The 24,338-nt window shown below is 37.9% G+C and overlaps 1 protein-coding gene across 2 annotated transcripts in view; it reads right to left on the bottom strand.

Moving 5' to 3' along the window:
- The window catches only part of LOC126474009 (broad-complex core protein), a 163,929-nt gene that overhangs the window by 6,392 nt on the left and 133,199 nt on the right, over positions 1-24,338 (bottom strand). Inside the window, exon 6 of one of the 2 annotated variants that reach the window (XM_050101408.1) lies at positions 19,900-23,231. The exons of the other annotated variant lie outside the window; for it this stretch is intronic. Within the exon in view, the coding sequence (XP_049957365.1) occupies positions 22,978-23,231 (254 nt within the window). The 3' untranslated portion in view covers positions 19,900-22,977. Of the gene's footprint in view, positions 1-19,899; positions 23,232-24,338 lie in introns of those variants that run through there. 2 annotated transcript variants of the gene reach the window in all.

The following is a 24,338-nucleotide window of genomic DNA, read 5'->3' as shown; positions in this document are numbered from 1 at the left end:
CTGCAATCAACCTCTTTGCATTCTAGACACACTGGACCTACATCTTGAATCATCGTCTGTGGTTTGATTTCATATGACCGCAGGTGCACTCTCATGGTTTTCCCACACACTCTGACTGCAAATGTGAATGTCAGTCTGGTGATTCAGCCTGTTGTGCTGCGATTCATGAACACCATTCCGTGGGGTGTTTTCCAACAGGATAACGCTCGCTCACATACTGCTGTTGTAACCCAACATGCTCTACAAAGTGTCGAAATGTTGCCCTGGCCTGCTCGATTACTACATCTGTCTCCAATCGAGCACATATGGGACATCATCAGATGACAACTTCAGTGTCGTCCACAAACAGTATTAAATGCCGCTGTATTGACCAATGTAGTTCAACAGGCACGGAATGCCATCCCACAAACTGACATTCAGCACTAGTACAACACAATGCATGCACATTTGCATGCCTGCATTCAACATTCTAATGGTTACACTTGTTATTAATGCACCAGCAGTTCAGATTTGGAATGGCTTATCTCGCACTTACATTAACCTATTATCTTGCAATGTAATCACTTAAATATGTTACCTAGACAAAGATAGTCCCAAAATTTCATTACTCTACATTAATTATTTTTGTGGTGCTGTGATTTTTTCCATTGGTGTATTTACAGGAACAGTGTACACAAGTAAATATCTACAGTAGCTTCTTAATCTTTTAATATACTCATCAACAGAACCTGCAAAATATTGAGCAATCTGAAGAACATGAATCAGTCTTAACATAAAACTTGCAGGTAATGATTCATTAGAAGAATATGGTAGCCTGAAAAAGTTGATCAAAATCTACAGTCAGAAGGGGTCTCTCTATAAAATATTAGGATACTTACATTTTTTCAGGGCATCTATCTGTTTCCTTAAATATAAAAATACAAGCTCTTAAAGTGCTCCCTTCCCTTCCAAAGTTGGTTCACAAGGTATACAGCTCCTCCCAACAATCTCTAACAATATTCCAGTAACAATATTCTACCAAACTGCTTCACATACAAACTCCAGTCCACTAAGAATCAACAAATTATTGTTCACTAGTGAATCCTTCCCCATTTCACATATACTAGTGTTGTTAATGCACAATTATTTGACCAATTATTTACAGCTTTTACTCATTCAAGCAGATTTCTTATGTTGTTTGATGCATAGCAATTTGGCGTGATGATTTCATATACTTTTTGAGGGGATGGGGGATCCTGTGAAAATAAATTACTTTCGATATATAAACATCTCATCCAAGTATTTTATCCTGAACTCCACTGTTGCCATGAAGTAAGAAGAGCAGTGGAGAAATGGTGGTAAAACATGAGGCAACATGCCTCGGCATCTATAAGAAGATGGGCGTTTCACTTTTTCGGCAGAATAACTCTGTTTAAGGTTTCCTCCCGGAGCTTGCCGAGTATATCTATGACACTCTTACTTTGACTACATAAACCACTGATGAATGTAGTAGCTATCTGAACGTCCCCAACATCTTCTGTTAATCCTGTTTTGTAAGGAACAGAGACAGTGAAACAATGGTAAAGACTAATGTGTGAGAGAGTCTCATTCAAGTTGGGGATTTGAGAGGCCACCTCTGCAAATATTATTTTGAATTCCATACAGACATCACACACCACCAACCTCCTTAGACACAGGACATAATGTTCTAAGATTACTTCAACCAATCCTCTTGTTCCCATGAAAAACAGGTGCGGTGCGGAAAGTAGTTTTCACACCTGGAATATGCAGTTGCAAAACAGTAGAGGAATTACATACTGTAGGTGAAAACAACAGGCACTTGTTTTTCCAGGCTCAGTTCTGAAGTATTGAAACCCCTACACAGGTCAAGGGAAGTAGAAGGAAAAAGGGGAGGGAAGGTGTGAGAAGATGTAAAAGTCACTATTTGGTAACACAAAAATGTTTCCAGAAACTAAAATTTTGGAAAGTTTCTTTAGAAGTAAGTTAAAAAAGAGGAGGTACTTTTAAATGTATCTTGACTTTATGCAACTACAAAAAATACTTTTCTTGAATTTTATGACTTTTCTAGCAAGATATATGCAAAAATTACAGGTAGTACATGAAAGTGACACAATATTTATGGTTCATCTTCTATCAGTTTCATTTATATAATTTTCTGTCCTTTGCCAGTCATTAATGATATGTTTTGCAAATTTCATTTGGAAACAATGAGCTGTGAAATCCTTCTGTTTGCAGTTTTCAAAATAGTATGCATTGTGTTGGAGTGTTCAGCTTGATATGAGCAATGCTGCTGAAATCCTTGCTTATCAGTAAGAAGCAAGACATTTTGTGCATCACCTTTGAGATGGTTGTGTTCTTGACAACTACATTATCTGCAAACTACTGATGAGTAGTGACAATTCCTTGTAATGTTATTGGAATTAACAAATGTTCTGTGTTCTCTTTCCAGTTTTTTGTAACAGACACACACACATAGAAGCAGTTACAGTTTCCCCTTACTGATTTCAATGTTAACCCAGTGAGGATGTGGTAGGGTCAATTTTACCCTGCTCATTTTGTTTTGCTGGCAGTTCTTTGTTGTACAGTTGCACACTGTCGAAGTTCACAGTAGATGTAATTATTGATCTCTCCTCCCTAATGCGTGCACACACTCTCCTGGCTTCCATCTGTGAAAGGAGATACACGAGTGCAAATGGTAAGAAGGTATTTTTGACCCTTCCACAACCACAACCATAAAGTTGTGCCATTTTCCAATTTTTCTTTTTTCATGAATGTCTTGTGTTTGCTGATTATTTAGTCAAAATGGACAACGAAGAAAGGGAAGCTGAGCATATACGTCATTGGCTGGCGGAATTATCAGACAGTGAAAACGACTTTATGACAGATGTCAGTGAAAATGAAGATTGTGTAAGTGAGCGCAGTGACAGTAGTGGAACTGAGTAAGATGCAATTGAAGGCAGTGACAAAGAAGGTAATATACCAATACCACTACATGAGCTAGAAAATTCTGCCCACAATACTGTGTTACCGGAATTAGCTGAGCGATTGTAAAATCAGGTACACAGTTCATTTTATTTTGGTAAAGATGGATCCAAGTGGTGCAAAAATCCACCTCAACAAGTTCGGACCCGTTCTGAAAATATCATCAGGCAGGTACCTGGCATGAGTTTAGTGGCAAGATTAGGAAAGGCAGAGCTTGAATGCTGGAGTCTGTTTTGCAATGATAATACGCTTAGTATAAACTTGAAATACACAAACTTGCAAACTGCAGAAATGCAGCTTGTGAAGTAGTTGCAAATCACTATTTTATGAAGGAAATGACCATGAGCGAGCTGAAGGCTTATATAGGCTTGTTGTACATTGCTGGATTTTACCGATCTGGGAGGCAGAACACCATTGACCTCTGGGCTTCAGATAGAACAGACATTGGAATATTCCGGCTGACAATGACACGGCAACATTTTCATTTTATTCAAAACTGTCTTTGTTTTGACGATAAATCCACACGTGAATAAAGAAAACATCTGGACAACTTAGCACCAATACATCAGATATTTGAAATATTCATTGAAAACTGCAAGGAAGTCCATATACTAGGAGAATATATAACAACAGATGCAATGCTGCTTCCATTCAGAGGCACATGCAAATTTAGACAATACATTCCATCAAAACTGGCCAAATATGGGATAAAAATATTTGCCTTCGTCGGCGCAAATAATTTCTGTATCTTCAACCTTGAAATATATGCTGGGAAGCAACCAGAAGGACTGTTTTCACTGAGTAATAATCCATTTTAATTAGTGAATCGGCTGGTGCAACCCACTTCAAAAACAAGCCATAGTGTCACTTTTGATAAGTGGTTTACGAGCTATGATCTAGTGTCACATGTGCTGAAAGAATACAAGCTAAAGTCTGTAGCAACAGTGCGTAAGAACAAGAGGCAAATCCCTCCGGAATTTTGCAAAATTTGTGGTAGAGAAATCTGTTTACCTAAGTTTGGTTCCCAAAAGGATATTACACTTGTTTCTCATATGTCAAAGAAAAACAAAGTTGTTTTGCTCATGTGTAGTCTTCACCACAATGCTGAAATTGATGAATTTACAGGCGATAAAGAGAAACCAGAGATGAACATGTTTTATAATTCTAAGAAAGATGGAGTTGATGTTGCAGATGAGCTATCAGCGACTCAATGATATACGCCCCCCCCCCCCCCCCCCCAAAAAAAGGGCCACAGACTGTCTTCTACGCAATATTGAATATGGCCAGCATTACTGCTGCTATTTTTCAGCGATCAAATAACAATAAAAACCAAAAGTGTCGTAATTTCATAAAAACACTACGCCATACACTTGTCAGTGAACACATGAGTGCCCGTCAAGAAATACCTTAACTGCCAAAAACTTTGTGTAAGAGAATCAGAGAATTTAGTGGAGAATCTTCACAAGAATCGACTGCCGGGGTCCAAGGTGTACGAAAAAAATGTCAGGAGTGTCCCTATGCTAGACATTGTAAGACACCTCATGTTTGTGAAGGTTGTCTTAAGTACATTTGTCAAGAACACATTGTTCCATTCTGCCAACAATGTGCTATGGCAAGAGATGATAACAGCTTATGTCAAAGTTTACTGTTCATTTTGTCTTTGAAGAAGATTTATTTTGTAAATACTTGGCACAAAATATGAATTACTGATGACAATGTATGGATTTGTAGATTTAAAAAAATATGCATTGTTAAGGGCTGTTTATAATGATTATTTTGTAGACTTTATTAAATTCTATAGTCTTTCCTCATTACATTGATGTATACATTATAGGATTTCAAATGAAAAATGACCTATATATAAAACTTTTTATAGTTATGGTCATGTATATCGCCACGCCCCCTTTGTTTCTGTTACAGAAACCAGCATTGTTTCAAAAAAGAACTGTGAACTTTCTGTTTCCAGTGATTATATGTATGATACATTGTATATATTGGTAACAGTGCCGGTTTCTATTATCTTTAAATGATTATCTTTGCTAGTATTTACTTTTGTTTTGCTAAAGCAATTTGTTCACATGTTACTGAATGTTTGTTGCCGAAGGGCTACATATATTTGTGGAAGTACAATTTCATTACTGTGCAATAAATATCAACTATGCCACGCATCAAGAAATTCAATAGAAGGAAATTCCGTGGTAAACAGTTCACAAAAAAAACAAGCCACACTCTTGAAAGTAACCTATGTATCTGTTCTTCAGGGAAGAAACTCCCACATGGTACACCTCCTAGTGATTCAAATTTTTGTGTTAACAATGACTCTGTTTGTAGTGGATTGGCAGTTGTTGATGTGGCCATCTTATCTTCTTTGATAAAGGAAGTGGCGAAATGTAAACAATGTGATGGTGTAAGATGTCTGGAAATAAATGAACAACAAAGTAGCAGGAAGAGTTTAGCATCAAAATTAGTTGTTCTGTGTAGATCCTGCAATAAATCTACTTTGAAAATGACTTCAAATACTGTGCATAATTCATATGATCTGAATTTGAAGTTAGTGTATGCAATGCGTGCAATAGGGAAAGGGAAAAAGGCGTCTCAAACGTTGTGTGTTTTGACGGACCTTCCTCCTCCTCCTCCCAGTAGGTTCAGCAAGTACATAAAAATACTTTTAGGTGCCTTGATGGTTGTGTCTAAAGCGTCTATGAAATGTGCAGTAGAAGAAACTGTAAATATTAGGGGAACCAGGGACATTGCTGTTGCACTTGATGGGACAAGGCAACATCAAGGACATTGTTCCTTGAATGGTGTGGTAAATGCTACTTCTCTGGAGAATGGAAAAGATGTTAATGTTGAATGCTTATCTAAGTACTGCCACACCTGCCATGGTAACACTGAAGGACATATTGAACATCAGTGTTCTAAGAATTATGATGGTTGCAGTGGAGTAAATGGAGTGTGATGGAGCTCTAAAAATATTTCAGAGGCCGGTGCCCGTTTATAACCATAGATATATGAAGTACTTAGGCGATGGGGACTCTAAAGCTTTCAATAAATTAATGAGTTCAATATTTATGGTGATACCTTGGTGACAAAACTGGAGTGCTGTGGATATCTGCAAAAGAGGATGGGTGCGAGATTGAGGAAGCTATGAAGAGAAATGAAAGGGAAGTTGCTATATGATGGAAAATCTCTGTCTGGCCAAAGCAGGTCCACAGAAACTGAAATAGACCTCCTTCTTATGGACTGGCCATTACATGAACTGCACCTCTGAATGATGTTACGGCAATGAGAAAAGCTGTAAGGGCCATCTACTTTCATAAGTTGTCCACGGATGACCACCCTGTTCACGGAGTTTGCCCTAAAGGAGCAGATTCACGGTGTGGTTACCAAAAAGCAAAAGAAAGTGGTCCAGTATACCATCATAAGCATTCTCTTACTGAGCCTGTTATGAAAGAAATAAAACGAATTTTTTGAGACCTGAGTGACCCTGTTTTTCTTTGTAAATGGCTTTATGGGGGTACTCAGAATACAAAGGAAAGTTTCGACCATTGCATATGGGAAAGATTACGCAAGAATGTTTTTGTAGGACTAAATACATTAAAAGATGGTGTACTAGATGCAGTGATATGTTTCAATGATGGAGTGATAGGAAGGTTGGAAGTACTGAGAAATTTAGGCATAAAATGTGGCTCTAATATGGAAGATCAAGTGCTTGGATGTGACAGGCAACAGGTGCATGAAGTTGAAAGATTCGTTCTTCGAGTTACCAAAGAAGCAGGAAATGCTAAAAGGAATGCCAAGAGGAAGCTTGAAGATGAAGAAATGCTGCAGGATGAAGACTATGCTCCAGGAATGTTCTGAGGTACAGTTTAATTGGACTCGTATCTTCATTCGCAATTTCCTGCAAGTTGTATTTTTTAGGATTAAGGTAAAAATATTTCCTAAAGTTTATAAAGCATTGCTGTAATTTTTTTCTTTAACTTCCAATAGCCATACTTATGTAGTAGACCTAAGCTTTATTGCAGAATCAACTAATTATAGAAAAAATAAGTTTTATTATGAAAAACATTATAAAAATTAAAATGTAAGATGTGATATTTATTTATCCTTGTAATATGCAAATAGGTGGAATTAAATAGGTCTAGTACCTCAGCCATCATGTCGTAGATATCTGGTAAAAATTTGGTGTCCTTCAAATGTTTAACATTGGATTAAATGGTACCTCAATTTGAGGAAGCATTTTGGAATAAAAATTGCATCAATTTCTTTGTAATTTTTTAAAATAATCCTAACCAGGTTAAAAAATATCCAAAATACTTCTAATTTGTTTAGAAAGTGTGCTGCATTACCTGATATCAACAAAAAATCTGTAAAACATATACATTATAAACAGTGCCTGAAAGAAATAGGTGCTGAGTTTTACATAATATTGAGCCGGAAAAGTACCCTGTATCCTTAAGTAATAAGGCATTTGGACACTTAATGGTGTTTATTTCTACGAAAATCCTTTCATTAATAAATAATTCATAAATTTAATTCCCATCTTTTGTTATAAAGTGCCAATAAATACTTGACCCTCCACATCCTTGATGTACCCTTTTTGAACCACACCCTCGCCGGGTTAATAAATCAGTACATTGGCTTTTCTTTTATCTTTTTGCAGATTTTTTTATCCTCCTACTCATAGTTCTCGTCATACTGTATTATGTTTCCTGAACTGCTTTTCTCAAAGAAATACCTGCCTCAGTTTACTTTTCCTCTTATATTACCTACTTTGTTTTAATATCTGTTGCGTAGGTAGCATTCTGTCACTTGTACATCTTACTGATAATGGTAGAGTAGAATGACACCTCACAGTTTTTTACCACTACTACGAGTACATTTTCCTGAGGTTTTTTTTTAAGGAAGAGAACACCAAAGAGTAAGCAGATCAGCATGTCGACGGCATAGTACGGGTACCACTGATTTGCTCTGTGACTGCTGGTTTGAATAAAATCCCTCCCAGAAATATATATTACAGGCAAGGCATTTCTTTCTGAGGAAGTTTCAATAACAGTATAGTCATTGTGGTCTCTGAATTTTATGCCTGTCCCGATATGGTGTCATGTTGTAATACTGTTCAGATTTAGGTACCATAATACAAATTGCAATAAGCAATATAGAATGCATGTCTCAATCTGCAGTAGAAATAAATAAAGACAAATCACAACATTTAACTGGTCTGTGCAGGAAACACAGTACTCTACTGAAATGAAGAATAAATTACATTACCTCTGGCTCCTTCCAGCAACAAGATGAACACTGTAAACATTCACAACAGGTCTATACAAGAGTTCTGGACTGAGCTTGACAGACCACGCACAATAATTTTGCAAGTAATGTAAACCTGAGGTGTTGCTAACGTCTTACAGTGCTAAATTAGGGAGGACACATGAAATACTTCACATACTGCTTGTATGTAAAGGAAAATGGAAGTTTCGGGATACCCATCTCATTGATCATAAGATCACTGTGAGACAGAGCACAACCTCAGATTGGAGAATGGTGCGAAACAGAACTGGCTGTATCCTTTTCAAAGAAACACTTCAAACACTGACACAGCAGAAATGGTGAATGCCACATTCAACTGCTACTTTACAAAGGAGGTTCTGAGAGTACTGTCCCAATTTAGAGGTACCTCAAACACAATGACCTGATGCCAACCAGCACAGATTCCGAAAACAAAACATAAGTCGTGAAATCCTGAAAGTAATGGATCGAAGCAGTCACATTTTGATAATCAGTAAGTTCCGCAAGTGACAGAATACTACCAGCACTTCATATCAATTTCTTGTCTTTCGAAGAGCATTTGACTGAGTACTAAGTTACTTCTGGACTGCTTCAGGAAATGGTTTTGGGACCCTTGCTGTTCATGGTCTATATTGATGATCTGCCAAACAATATTAACCCATTACTGGCCGTTGTCCCTTTTTTGGGACACATATATTATACTTATTTCTACGTAAGCAATGGAGCTTTTAGCCTTTATTGTTGCACCTGCAGGTTCAACTAACTGCTGTAATGCCTGTAAATGTAAAATAAATAACTTTTTTCTAAGTACTTCACGTCAGGAAAATTAGGGCGTGTTTGTTATGGACATATGGATGTCCGTGTAAGATTAAGTATACTTCAGATTTTTTCAAGTAAGTGCAATATAGATATATTTTATGTGTCCCAATAATGGGACAATGGCATGTTACACTATCATTTATTGTTGATGTGCCCTATTCTTGTATTCACGTAGTATACAGAGAAGAATTGCATTTTACTTTCTTTATATCTGCTTTTTTTCATCTTTTCTATTCGAATTTTACAATTCCAACAAGATAAAAACATGCCGCGTGGACTTACACTTGAAGAAATTCTAGCAGAACTAGAGAACCGTCAAGAGAGTGACGATGAAGATGATGACGTAGAATTGGCGATTATTTCACCCGATGCAGATGTAATAACAGATGAAGAAGACATTGACGAAAATGTACTGAACAATGGGTCTATTGTACAAGATGTAGCCGGTACTTTAGAGCTCATAACCAGCCGAGATGAAGCTAATGCTACAGTTGTACCTCCAGAAGCCGAAAGAAGGAAAGTGTTAGGAGATGGAGCAGAAAGTGTTAAGTTATCTACAAAAAAATGTAAATGTAAGTGATATAAATGTCAACCAACGCACACAAACACTAGTGAACCAGGGAAGAGCAACGAACATTATGTTGCGGAATGTCTAGCAAATAAGACAGTGCCCCAGGTGTTTGAGGATTTTTTTTTTTTCTCAGAGAAACTAATGGTTACTATTATTGAACAAAGCGAAATCTATGCTTGCCAACATACCAAAATAAATTTTCTGATAACCAAAGAAGAACTAAAATCATTTATTGGCAAACTACTTCCGAGTGGTCATCATAAGCTTCCCCAAGAGAATATGTACTGCGAACAGGCTCCTGATGTCGGTGTTCCTTTAGTCTTCAACTCCACGTCAAGTAATAGGTTTCGAGAAATAAAGAGATTCATTCATCTCAATGACAACTCCAAAATAGACAGAAACGACAAGATGTACAAACTGAGGTTGTACTTTGAAATGCTGAAAAAGGAATTTGGTAAATTTGGCGTATTTCATTCAGAACTCTCAACTGATGAAATGATGGCACGTTATTGTGGCAAACATTCAGCTAAAATGTTTCTGAGGGGAAAGCCTATCAAATTTGGATATAAAATTTGGTGTCTTGTAAGTTCCAATGGCTTTCTTTATAATTTTTCGCCATACTGCGGCAAGACTGACAACAAACAGGAGCCTTTAGGTGCAAGGATAATAAATGAACTAACCAACATGATTCCAGAATCAGAATATCCGAATTATAAGCTTTTCTTTGACAACTTTATCACCACTGTTGACACTCTGATCACACTCGGAAAGAGTAAAATGAAAGCTAATGCATGTCCTTTGATTGACTCTAAAAGAATGGCAAAAGAAAAGGAATGAGGATTCTATGACTACATGTTTGACAAAGAGAACGAAGTTCTGGTTGTGAAATGGAGTGACAACAAACCAGTATGTATAGTGACAAATTACAGTACTATTACTCCTCTGAGTTCTACTAAAAGATACTCACAGGCAAAGAAAAAGGAAATATCTGTTACAATGCCACATCTCATTGAAGAATACAATGCCCATAAGGGTGGCGTAGATCTACTGGACAAGCAGATATCACTTTATAGGACGAGGATAAGGTCAAAGAAATGGTGGTGGCCATTATTCACACAGATGATAGATATCTGCGTAGTAAACACATGGTGTGCATACCAAATTGCTAACTCTAATGAGAAGCTGTCACTTTTGGATGTCTGACGGAGAATAGTGATATTTTACCTATCAAAGAAAACAGGATCAGTACCAAAATGCAGAGGACCACAAGGAAGCAAATTGATGGGAGGACGGGTGAGCACAGATGTACGACTAGATCCAGGAAATCATTTCATTGTGTCCAGTAAAACACAGAAGAGATGTGCTTACTGGAAGAAAAAACAACAAAAATTTGTGATAGGTGCAATGTTTTGTGTACACGACAGGCGTTTTGCTTCATTTCATACTGAATAGACATTCAATAATATTAAAACATTCTTTATTTATTGTTTGTGTTGTTTCTTACAATATTATGCATGGAGAATAAGGTTGTGAATTTGGATAGGGAATTTGGCCAATGTCCCAAAAATGGGATGGTCTGTAGTTTTTGTTCTAATAAACTGAAAATTTTCAAAACAACTTTTTATTCAATTAATCACTCAATGTAACGTATTTATGTATAAAAGTTTGCAAAAAATGATCCGATAGAATTTTGGGCAGTAATGGGTTAACAGTAATCTCAGACTTTCTGCAACTGATGCAATTATTTAAGTATAAAAGTAAAAAAGAAGTACTATCCAAAAGCTGTACAAATTTTCAATCAGATTTTGGTAAGATATCAAACTGGTGCAAATATCAGTAAGTTCCTTCACAGGTTGTAAAATTCTACACTTTACAAAATGTAGAAACATATCCTATTACATTATCAATAGGTCAGAAATGGGATCAGTCAACTCATAGAAATACCTATGTATAACAATTGGTAGATATATAAAGAGGAATTATCACATAAGCTCAGTCTTATCTAAATCTGATGGCAGACTTCAGTTCATTTGTAGATGTCTGGGAAAATGCAATCAGTCTACAAAGGAGATTGCTTACAAAACTCGGATCCAGCCCGTCCCAGAATATTACTCAAATGTGAGGGGCTCACACAAAATAGATCTAACAGGGGATATTGAATGTACATAAAGAATAACATGAATGGTGAAAGATTTGCTTGACTCACACGAAGTTATTCTAGCCGCCCCCACCACACATGCACACACACTGGTGCTCGCACAGAAGCCACAAGGACAAGAATAGATTAATGACAGTGCACACAGAGGAATTTAACCAGTCACTCTTCCTAGACTTCATACACAAGTGGAATAGGAAGAAATTCTTAATGTGTGATACTTTGGGAAGTAAGCTCTGCTATATGCTTCACAGTGGTTTGCAGAGAATGGATATAATGGTAGACTGAGAGGAACCACTCCTGTTTTTAGCATAAGCAATTTAGAGAAACCAAAAAAGCCTGAATTTGGATGGTCAGATGGGTACTTATGTGCTGTCGTCCTGACAGTAAGCCCGTTGTCTTACTACAGCATCACCTGTCTTTGTCTTACCATTGCCATTCACACAGGACATGCTTAAAAGCTAGGTCTTCACAAATGTTGGCCACAATAAGGGCAATATTATGTGAACCTACTTGCTCTGTATAAGATGCTATCAGAAGAAAATAGAAAAATTGGGAAGGAACAATTATTTTGCTCTATGATAAAGCTTCTGCACAAACGTCAGCCCTGGTTCTAAATTATGTCCTCCAAGAATAGGGTTACTACACAGGACACCAATATTATTTGCCCGGCCTTGTTCCTCCTGTTTGCTACCAGTTCCCAAAGATAAAAATAAAACTAAAGGAAAACACTTCACAGATCTGGTAAGAGTGACAAAAATGTGGTATGGCAACTACAGGCGTTTTTTGAATGTAGAATTTTGAGCAACTATGAAATGTAGCTTAAAATTATCTGAGTAGACACTATTATTTTTGGCATTATCTTTCAACCAATCACAAAATAATTGGGCAATACATTGAGGCAACACGATACTTATGGCTGATTTTGCAGCTGTTTCATTTGCTATGATGAGGGGCGGACTGAGGTGGGTGGAAGGGTGTATCTTATATAAGAGTTCAGTGTTTTTGTTAATACTCAATGACTCTTATAAAGCCAGAGAAAGAATGACAGCAACAAAAACAGCAAAAATAAGCAATAACAGAGAGCAGCGATGACTCGTCACTTAGTGTTATAGGTTACATTCTTCTTTTAACACTTTGTTTTCTTGCCACAGTCTTCCATGAATAGATACGAGGTGTGATCAAAACGTAACTGGAATTTCTCAATTTCGCAGGCTTTATACATCTGAGTTTCAAACTTTGCTTTAAGCTTGTTCTTGATGTATGTTTACATTTTCAGCTGTTTCGAATATTTAGTTTATTGTTGAGAGTCGAAAATGTTACACGTTTTCAAATGTTCAGTTCACTTTTACTTTTGAAAAAGAGGGATCACAGAATTTGCATTAAATTTTGCTTGAAAAATGGAATACAGCACAGCACCACATTTGAAATGTTGATTATATCTATTGGCAACTCCACTACAAATAAGACAAAAATTAGTTGTATACACGTTTCAAAGAGGACCAAGATGTTGCAGACGACGACTATCCTGGACAACCTAGCACCGGCTGTTCCAGCTCGTCGGCTCCGTTGTGGGCCGTGGAGCGCTCCCTGCTTCAGGGAGCCGCGTCGCTCGCTGTGACCATTCAAGTGGGCCGGCATGCCGGCGTGGCTGGCTGAGGCAGGCGGCAAGGCAAGCGTTTTGATGTGCCAGTTGCGTCTTACAAGATCGACAACCTCATACTCTTAGCTGCTAAGACGTGGCGACATGCTTTAAATAAGAAACAACTGCATACTGAACTTATTGGGCCTCTGTAGCTTGACATTTTCTTTCATTACTAGATCGGAAATACCAGGCGTCAAAGTGTTCGCAGCTTTAATGCAGAGGATGGCCTTCATTGTTGCATCATGAAGAAACGGTCGTTCCTTACTTTTTACTCTTTTCATTGCTTAGAAAAGCTGCTCACAAAAATACGTAGATTCAAACATGCACATGATCTGAGCAGGATTGTTCTGAAGCTTCGGAAAAGTTTTTTGCTGTAATGAACGATACCATCGTGACAAATCCAACGTGTTGTAGTACCTCTCTTTCAACAAAGTTGAATTTTGCAAATCAATAATCTCCAATTGAAGTGTCGATGACAAGTCATCAGGGGAAACTGAAAAAGGAGTGCTGAACACCTTAATTTCCATTTCGAAACTAGTGAGGTCTCGGAATCGTGTTTCAAATGACGTGATGACCTGAATTTTGCTTGGTAATCGCCGAAAGTAGTACCTACAGGTAGTTTTAAAGAAGCAAGACGATTAAAGAACGTTAAATGTCCATTGCTCATCTGCCTCTCAAATAAACGTAACTTTTCCATGAACGGTTTGATATGGTCGTGCATGTCAACGATTAGCTGCCCTTTGCCCTGCAATGACAAATTTAAATTATTCAGATGCATAGTTAGCTAGGAACGCCAGGTCTGATATCTATTATTTTATATCTATCAGACAACGCATTTCTAACCATTTCGAGAAATAGGGATATTTCCTCACGAATGGCAAAGAAAACATCGAGAACTTTTCCCTAACTCAGCCAACGAACTGTACTGTGGTAAGGTATATCCCCATACTCCGCTTCCATATCTTTCAGGAATCCTTTGAATTGGCGATGATTCATACCGTCACGCCGCACAAAAATCACACACTTCACGACATCTTCCATTACGGCACGTAGCTCTACTGTTTCAGAACACAGTGCCTCTTGGCGAATAAAACAATGAAGAGTCAAAATGTCTTTCCTGAATTCGTCCCTGAGTTTATTTTTGAAACGAGAAGCAAAACCTTGGTGACGCCCGATCATTTGTGGTTCACCGTCTGTCCCTACAGAATGTAGCTTATCCCAAGGCAAATTCATATTGTCCACTGATTCACCAACAGCTTAAAAAATGTCACGTCCTGTTGCGGTGTAATCGAGTGGTGCCACATCCAAGAGTTCTTCAGTTACTTGCAACTCCATGTCGACACCACGCGCAAAGAATGCAAGCTGAGCACAGTCCGATATGTCGGTGCTTTCGTCAAGCGCTAGCGAAAATGCAACAAAGTTCTCCGCCTTTTTCCTGAGCTGTGTCTCTAGATCAGCTGCCATGTCCAGGATTCGAGGAGACATTGTTTGCTTCGACAGGCGAACCCCTTCAATTGCCTGCACCTCCCTTGGTGCCTACACCTCCCTTGGAAACAAACATTCTGCAACTGCTACCATGCACGATTTTACGAGTGGTCCCACCGAAAACGGCTTGCCACTTGTCGCAATGATGTGAGCGATGCTGTAGCTTGCTTGAATTGCAGGTTCAGTAGTGTTTTCTCCACTCTCATTCACCTCAAAATTATAAACGCATTACAGAACACGAACTATGTTGCATGTTTTGATACCCTCCGTATTACGAAACCGTTTTTAAACTTACGTCTACTGGTATGTCGTTCTTAAGCGTGGCTACCGGTTCTCTGCGTGCAACGCCTTCTACGTGATCGAAGTGCGCTGCGTGAAGACGTGTGTAATGTCGTTGTATATTGTACCTCTTCGAAGAATCAAGTACTTTATGACATATAAGACACTGCGGACGACCATCCCTCTCAATGAATAGAAAGGTATCCTCCAATAAAGGTACAGGGCTCCCGCGGCTAGTCATAGCTGTCATTGAACACGGATTTTTGCGTCAGTTGCGGCTGCATGCGGCCAGGGGGCAGTGAGTTCGCTTTCCCCCTCCACGCGGGCTCCGAGCTGCCGCAGTGAGCGCTCCGGAGCGCTCCGGCTCCCTGGAGCTGGGTTGGAACAGCCTGACCTAGCAGATCAATTACTGACGAAAATGTGGAAGAAACAAAGAAAATGGTTCTGAAAAATTGCCAAATCACCATCAGAGAGGTTGCTGATGGTGTCAGCATATCCCTTGACTCATGCCAAGAAATTTTTTCAGAAGTTTTGGGAATGAAATGTGTAGCAGCAAAGTTTGTTCTGAAATTCTTGAATTGTGACATGCGCACACATCGTTCACAAATTATTGAATGAAGTTGACAATGATGCATAATTTCAAAGATGGGTATGATATCAAAACCAACATACAATCATCCCAATGTAAACTTGCTAAAGAGCCAAGATCGAAAGAAATTCAAGAAGTTCAATCACATGTGGAGGTTCATCTGACAGTTTTCTTCAATTAAAATGAGACAGTGCATCACTGCCTTATGGCTTACAGTCAATAAGCAATACTGCCTGAAAGTTACAAGCAGTTTGCGTGAATCAATCTACAGAAAAAGATTAGAATTGTGGCAAAACCACTTGTGAAAATTACATCATGATAATGTTCCTGCTCACGTCTCAATGCTTGGTCATGATTTTTTGGCAAAAAACAAAACCATTATATTGCCTCAGCCACCGTATTCATTGGACATGGCCCCCTGCAACTTCTTTCTATGTCTAAGGCTGAAGAGAACCATGAAAGGGCGTTGTTTTGCCACCATTGATGAGATAAAAGCAGAATCACTGAACACCATAAAGGAAAGCAATTTCCAGAAGTGTTTCCAAGACTGGAATAGAGCTGGCGGAAGTGTATTATACCAGGGAGAAGGGGGGATGATGATGATGATGATGATGATGATGAATAAATGAAGATTCTTTAAGAAAAACAAAAATTCCCGATACTTTTTGATCATACCTCGTGCAACATACCAATTCCCACATTAAGTAAACTGAAGCAGATAAATATCGGAAGTACCCCAAATCTATTAAAATCAACAAATACTGTAGCAAGTTACAGGATGCATGACAAGATCCTTTAGTTGTTCTCAGCATGACTGACTGGTGGCATAGTGTGATTTTTTGGAGTGGCATATTATTTTTTGGTTTTTAGCAGAGATGACTATCCCATTTGCATACAGTATTTCAGTATTTGACCTAGTTTTCTTCTTCAGGGGCTCTGACCTGTGGTCTTGCCTCAACAATAGCAGCCTCTTTATTATTTCAGACACTTGGTGAGGTTTTTTTTGCCATGAAGTTTAATTAAAATATTAATACTGATGCTCATTCCTAATAAAATTTTCTGACCTTTAAATGTATTAAGCAACGCTTACTAAAACACACACACACACACACACACACACACACACACACACACACACACACACACACCTTAGCAGAATTAAAAAATTAAAAACACCCCCACCCCTCCATTCCAAATTAACCAGAATAACTTGCATGGACCAAACTATCGTACTACACAAAAACCATATCGTATTCCAAACATATTGATCATATGAAAGCCATTTAGCACTCATCACACAACTCATCACACACCACAACCCAACTGTTATAGAGAGAGGTAACCAGATGGATTTGATATTTACAGACTTTTGAAAACCTTTCATCCTATTCCGTTTTGACTTGTAATTGATTTGTAATCATGAACTATTATTTTATGTCACAAGGAAGGAGAAAGATCGCACTGAACGTATATTGACTACAAAAACTTTCAGCTTCCTCTCAGAAATGTACAATATGTCCACTAAAATCGGCTTCCTCTCTGAAATGTACAAGAGATCCACTAAAATTATCACAAAAAATGCATATAAAAAACTGCTTGTATTTTCATCAGGCAAAGGAAGAAGGTGTCTCCAGGAATGAATACATTCAAGACCAGGATATACTGTGTGACAAGAGGTGTAATACTAAGTGGTTTTTTGGAGGAATCAGCAGCACCAGGACTGAATGGATGACCCAGGAACTCTGCTTTTGAAGCAGGCTGGTGGGTTAGTTACATACAGTTAACGCTGGGGTGGGAATGGTGGTGTACTGCTGTAATGAGTCTGCAAATGAACAAACATGTTTGCCCTGAATAATGTCTACTGTTAAAATTTAAGTACTGTTGTTAATTAGTTGGTTTAATGAGACCAGAAGTATGTAGCTACTCTTGGTGAGGACGAGATCAACATCAAGGCAAGTAGCTTGGGATTTGGAACAGGATCAATTTCACATTATGCTATTCGGAATCCCATGTCACTTTCCTTAATGTTGACCTCATGTTCACCAAGGGTCAGCTACAAATTTCTGTTCACTTTAAACCTACCAACAAACAACAATATTTATATTTTGATAGTTGCCATTCTTTCCATGTCAAAAGTTCCCTCCCATACAGCCTTGGCATTTGAGGCAAACATGTTTGTTCAGATGCAGACTTTACAGCAATGTAACACCCTTCTCATCCCAGCCTTCACTAGATGTAATTATCCCACAAGCTTGGTTCAAAAGCAGATTTCCCAGGTCATCACTTCCAATCCTGGTACCAGTGATCCCTCCAAAATACAACTTAGAAGTACACATCTTGTAATTCAGTATTATTCTGCTCTTGAATGTATTAATCAGCTACTTCGACAAGGCTATAAACTTCCTAAAATCATCCCCTGAAATGAGGTATAATCTGTCTAACATTTTGCCACAACACCCAGGATAGCTTTTTGTCGCCCTCCCAATCTTCACTGCATCCTTGTCAGACCTTGTGCTCCTTCTGCACCTATTTCCCTACCCTATGGCTTCTGTCTCTGTGACCATCCCTGTAAGACTTGCCCTTTGCACCCTCCTAGCACCACCTATACCAGTCCTGTAACTGGCAAAACACATACTATCAAAGGGCCTGCAAAATGAAACCTTATATACCAACTATCAATGTAAAAACTGCTCTGGCCTTTACACTGGCTTGATTACCACCAGTTACAATGAATGGGCATAGGCAGAGGGTGTTTACTGGCAACACACAATATCCTGTTGCAGAGCATGCACTACAACCTGGCAGTTATGACCTCAATGTGCGTTTCATCACACACAGTTCCATAGAACTCCGCAGGTGGGAACTAGCATTACAACATGTCCTTGGTTCTTGTCACCCACATGGCCTAATTCAATCTCTTTGGTCTCAGAATTTCTTCACAATAACTATTACTTTCCTCACGCCCTTTTAGTTTTCTATATCTTTTGTTTTATGACGTGTCTATTTTTCTCTACCTACAACCTCTACCACAAACATTGCACTTAGCTTTCCCTTTTATTAGCCTGTGACTGATGTTTCTTCAGTAATCTCTGTATCACATACTATCCTACCTTCCACCTGGAAGTTCTCAGGTTTTCAAATCTCATCCAGTGTAGTTCTCAATAATCAGTCTTTCCTTCTCATCCCGTCAAGTAAGTCCCCTCTGACCCAGGGTTCTGGGCAACTTTTCCAAACTCTCCCCATTTCCTATATGTCATCCATCCTTTTCCTTCACTCCTCTTCCTTCACCTTCAACCCTTTTGCCAGAAGAATGAGCCACTGGCTCTGAAAGCTTGCAAATTTCAATAGCTTTTTATGTGTTTGCTCTTGTTACTGCTTGGTGATTAGTTTTTTAATCTATCCAACAACATTATATTTTCCAAAACTGATTAACTACATTCACTGGGGAAGAGATCACTCACGAAAAATTTCTGTTTCGGGGTACACTACCAATGTTATCTATTTGAGTGTCATTTTGTTTCCCACGTACAATGACATGTACTTTCTCCTTTTTTTAACATAAATTTTACACACATTTTTCTCATATATAATGATCTCTCTCTCTCTCTCTCTCTCTCTCTCTCTCTCTCTCTCTCTCAATCTCTCTTTCTCACACACGCAAATTATGTAATAGTTGACGAAAAACATGAACTGCACTTAAAACAGACATTTTTGATAGCATTCTGGAATAGATGGCAAGATCTGTAAGTGGACATAAATGGAGAGACTTCTAGCCTGAAACTAAGTCACGACTTTTTTAATGTACCAAGCTACGTGTTGCACGAATGTGAATAACTGTAATAACAGTTAAGCTTATACTGTTGTTATATTATGTACCCAGTGAAAGAGAAAAATGTGAAAAGGAGGTGGGGGGGGGGGGGGAGATAGAGAGATAGAGATAGAGAGAGAGAGAGAGAGAGAGAGTGGAGTAAGGACATGCAACACCATTGACACAGGACTACCTATTCACAACGCAACTGGAAGATGCAAACAACACGAATTTATTGCTCGTCAGACTTTATTTGCTATACAGTACATACACAGTGTAACAACTACAATGTTTCTTCAAACTTTTTTTAAAAAAAAACTTAAACAATATGTATATTATTATCCAAGCAACAGTTTCAGTTTTATGTCATTCAATAAGTCTTTAACATCCATCACTGCATAAAATAATACAAAAATACAAGTGGTACAAAAATTACTCTCTCCACAATAAAATTAAAACAGTTTCCTAAGAGACAGTTTTCTCTGGTTTTCATTTAAAAATTAGGTTACTTATAATTAAAATATAACACTGCATTCATTTGTCTCATACAGAACGTATAGGTATTATCTACTAATATTTTTTAACAATAAAATTGCTTACATAATGGGGAAAGAAATAAAAACACACTCATCCTGTTGAAGTTATGGGCGTGACAACATACACTGCATAACTGTCTTAAGTTCATGTTTAATAATAACTGTTATTTGTCAAATAAAATACCAGACACACGTTTTTCTACTAATGTTAGATCAATTTAACACAACTGATGCATCAAACTCTTCGTATAGTGGAAAACTTATTTCGAGAATTATTTCCGGTTCTTCAATAAATGAGTGATAAGTCCCCACCCCATAATTTCTGCAAACTTCGTTATAAAATTGTACCTACAATCTTTTCTTCTCTGCTGCGTAAGTCAAAACAGCTGATTTTAGAAATAAATAGTTCAGAATTAATGCTGATTACATACCTATTGTCTGGTCTATTAATGTAATTAAGACAGCTGCAACGTAGCAGGTTCATGAATGCATGTATCAGTGAAGGTCACAAAATTTATTACAGAGTGTGGAATGACAAAAGTACAGAACGTGACAGCAAGGCATACTTATTCTAAAAAAAAAAAAAAAAATGCAGAAAAAAGAACAATATATTTTAAGACAAATATGGTCCAGAAGAATTGTGATGGGTAAAATAATAAAAACCATCTCGTAAGAGGTGATAAGGGTATCTCACATCATTTAGCATGCAGCTTTCAGTCTGTAAGTGGTGACAAGATTTTGTAATCCAAGTTAACTGAAAGTCAAATGATACTGACTGCCAGTTACCAAAATATCATGACTAGTTTTATAAAGAGTAGGCCAGCTACACTTCACTCAGTGAATCTACGAGAGTCCTAGATCAACGTTTCAACTGTTTACTCCAAGACACTGTAGGATGTCAGAAGTATTGGAAACTGAATACTCCAATATGAGCATATCAACCTAAAACGAAAATTCAAATTGCTCCCAAACCTTTTTCAGACTATAGAGTTGCAATAATTTTAAAAAGGTAGGTAAATGAAACTAATATATCATCAAATGAAGTAAATAAATTCAACACATACAGTGTTCCAGAGAAAAGGATTTAACAATGGTCATTAAATCCACAAGGATAGAGGATAAAAAACAATAAAATATGGTTAGACAATCAGCTCACTGTAAAATATTACAAAACTTCCTTGGCATACTTTCTGGAGTAAATGTCAGATTCTTGGTAAGTACAGTCTAATTGAGAGATATACTCCCAGAACCAAACATGAGTATTTGCTTCCTGAAACCTACTAATATAAACAAACAGCCAAAATAATGAAGGTTGGTTGGTTGGTTGTTTCGGGGAAGGAGACCAGACAGCGAGGTCATCGGTCTCATCGGATTAGGGAAGGATGGGGAAGGAAGTCGGCCGTGCCCTTTGAAAGGAACCATCCCGGCATTTGCCTGGAGCGATTTAGGGAAATCACGGAAAACCTAAATCAGGATGGCCGGACGCGGGATTGAACCGTCGTCCTCCCGAATGCGAGTCCAGTGTCGAACCACTGCGTCACCTCGCTCGGTATTAATGAAGGTGAATGGGAGTGGGGGGCAGAGTGAAAGGTGTCAGATGAAACAGTTTCATACAGGGTTTTCTCGACACAAAGGTAGATTGTTGGCATCCATTGGGAAAACACAGTGGAGACAAAAAAGTAATTTAGCTTCCTAAAGAAGAAAGTATGTGCTATTCACAAAGCTCAAGTCTTGTGAGCAGCTGTTTTATGTTCCTAAATTACTGTGCTAGTTTCTCTCACCCTTTGCTGTCAATAGGTCTCGCTTTAGTCATTCACTGCTTGCAGCTTATTCTATAGGGTTTTTTTGATTGATGCTTTGTAGCTACAGACAACCCTTAAATGACTTCAAAGCCATCTTTCTGCTTTTGTACATACATAACAGTGTGTGTAATTTCTACACCTACATGAGAGACTACATAGTCACCTGCACTGTAATCTCCATTGTACAGTGCAGAGGGCAAATGCTGAACACAAATTTTTAACTATTAGTCCAATTTACACAACTATTTATGGCAGCAACAAGTAACTGACTCTCAAATATGTGTACGTATTTTGACGTATCCTCCAGTCATGAGGCATGATGTAGGATCTTACTTGCTTTACAGATTGCATATGAAGTAAACATATTTAAAAATATTGTATGGCATTTTAATATATTTTTAACATGGAACTTCCAGTGATAAGATACCTGAGCTTAGTCAAACAAATGCAATGGCATTATCTATTTTATATTCGAATTGATTCTTTCGCATCATTTCCAACTCTTTTGCTACATCTTTTAAAAAGAACGCCTATAAAAATGGTTCAATATCAACGAATTATTATTAAATGCTTATCACCAGAAAAAAACCCTCACAGACCATATCAGATCAACATATAATACACAATGGTTTTTACATAATTATTTTCTTCTTTTAAAACATCTAGACCCCCAAAAAAAGCAGAGGAGTCTTCATAAAAATTTATCACCCAAATGGAAAAAAAACCCACAAAAAGTAATTAATCGATATTGCACATAATTATGCAATGTCCTGTGTCGTTTTATGGGCTCCGCACTACAATGTTTATATATTTTCATACATCTTGAGGAACTATGTGCTTAGATGCATTTAGAAAACTGTAACAAGCATTGAGCTGAAATATACCTCATTTAATTTCAGTCAACATTCTGTTGGGGGGGAAGGACAAGAACTACTCTAAAAGGGGCTTCACCTCAACTTATTGCCCCCACTATCAATCGAGGTGAGAATATTAAGGCAAATAGCTTCATCAAATTCCCTAGCTTTTCTGTGCGTTGGAACCAAAGTTAGGTTGTTTACGATGGTAAATACTACGGTGGTTATTCAGTGAATTCATGGTGCGAAACACTTTATTGCACAGAAGACAAAAGGCTTTGTGCAGAGGCTGCAAGTGTTGCTGTTCTTTGTGCCTCTTTAGAGTTAACCTGGTGCTGAGCACTTTGCCGCACACGTCACACCGTAGGTGGCCGTCAGCTGGCGAGGGCATGGCGGTAGGAAATGGCCAGCTCACGCCTTGAACACACAGACAAAGAGCATCCATTACACCTCCGCCATACCTGCGCCCACAACTGCCTACAGTTATTGCTACACAAGATACTTGCCTCTAAGTTCACTACAGTTACACTCTGAAATGTGAGCCAGTTCTAATATGAACACAAGAGAATGTATCATAATAGCCTAATATATAGGGCAATTACAGCTTGATGTGAAATAATCTATAGTTTGTAGAGTACAACAAAGAAAAGAACTGATTATTTCTTCAAATCAAATTAGGTATATGAAGTGAAAAGGATTCCATAATGGCCAATGAGAGGCCCTCTGGAATTAATCTGGAAAGCCAAGCCCAGTATAGGAAACCACTGCACGATTTAAAACCCTGACAGAGGCCACAAAAAGCCACACTGCTATATTTCTGGGAAAGAACATGAAAAGAAAGGTAGAGAGAACATATATTTGAAGCAGCAATGGGAGTAAAACCAATGTAATGATCATCAGCATTACCCTTCGACATACATGGGATAAATGCGTATCATATCTAGAACACAAAGGAGAAGGCGTTATTCTAGATAAACAAACTACGAATCAATAGGATGTTATTACAACAAACTCAGTACTGCACCCAACTCCTATAAAAAGAATATAGGTAAGAAACTTAAAACTTACGTAATACTGCCAAAAAGGAATTCTGACATGATTATTTTGATATTTATGTGTGAGATACCAGCTGGGCTCTACACCTCAATAAAACAGTATTAACTATAGGTACTTTACTTCCAAAAGAAGTGTTGAAGCCTTGTCATTAGCATGATGAGAAAGCAGAGGAGTAACATCTGGCAATACACCTGACAGTTCTCATTCTCTGGTACAAGACCAAAGCTATCTTTGACAAACAGAAGACTAACTTTCTCTGGGCCACACAAAATGATTGCAGCCTGTACATATTAACTCATTCTTTAAAAAAAAAAAAAAAAAAAAAAAAAAAAAAAAAAAAAAAAAAAAAAAAAAGAAAAATTTAATGACATATTTGGAAAACTACTTCCCATTTCTTCTGAGAAAGCAAATTGAATGAACTTAAAATCGGCACTAACTGCTACAATTCTAGACAATTACTGATAGGTA

The sequence above is a fragment of the Schistocerca serialis genome, chromosome 4 (assembly GCF_023864345.2).
Source record: "Schistocerca serialis cubense isolate TAMUIC-IGC-003099 chromosome 4, iqSchSeri2.2, whole genome shotgun sequence".
NCBI classification, from domain to species: domain Eukaryota; kingdom Metazoa; phylum Arthropoda; class Insecta; order Orthoptera; family Acrididae; genus Schistocerca; species Schistocerca serialis.
This window is presented reverse-complemented; position numbering and strand designations above follow the sequence as displayed.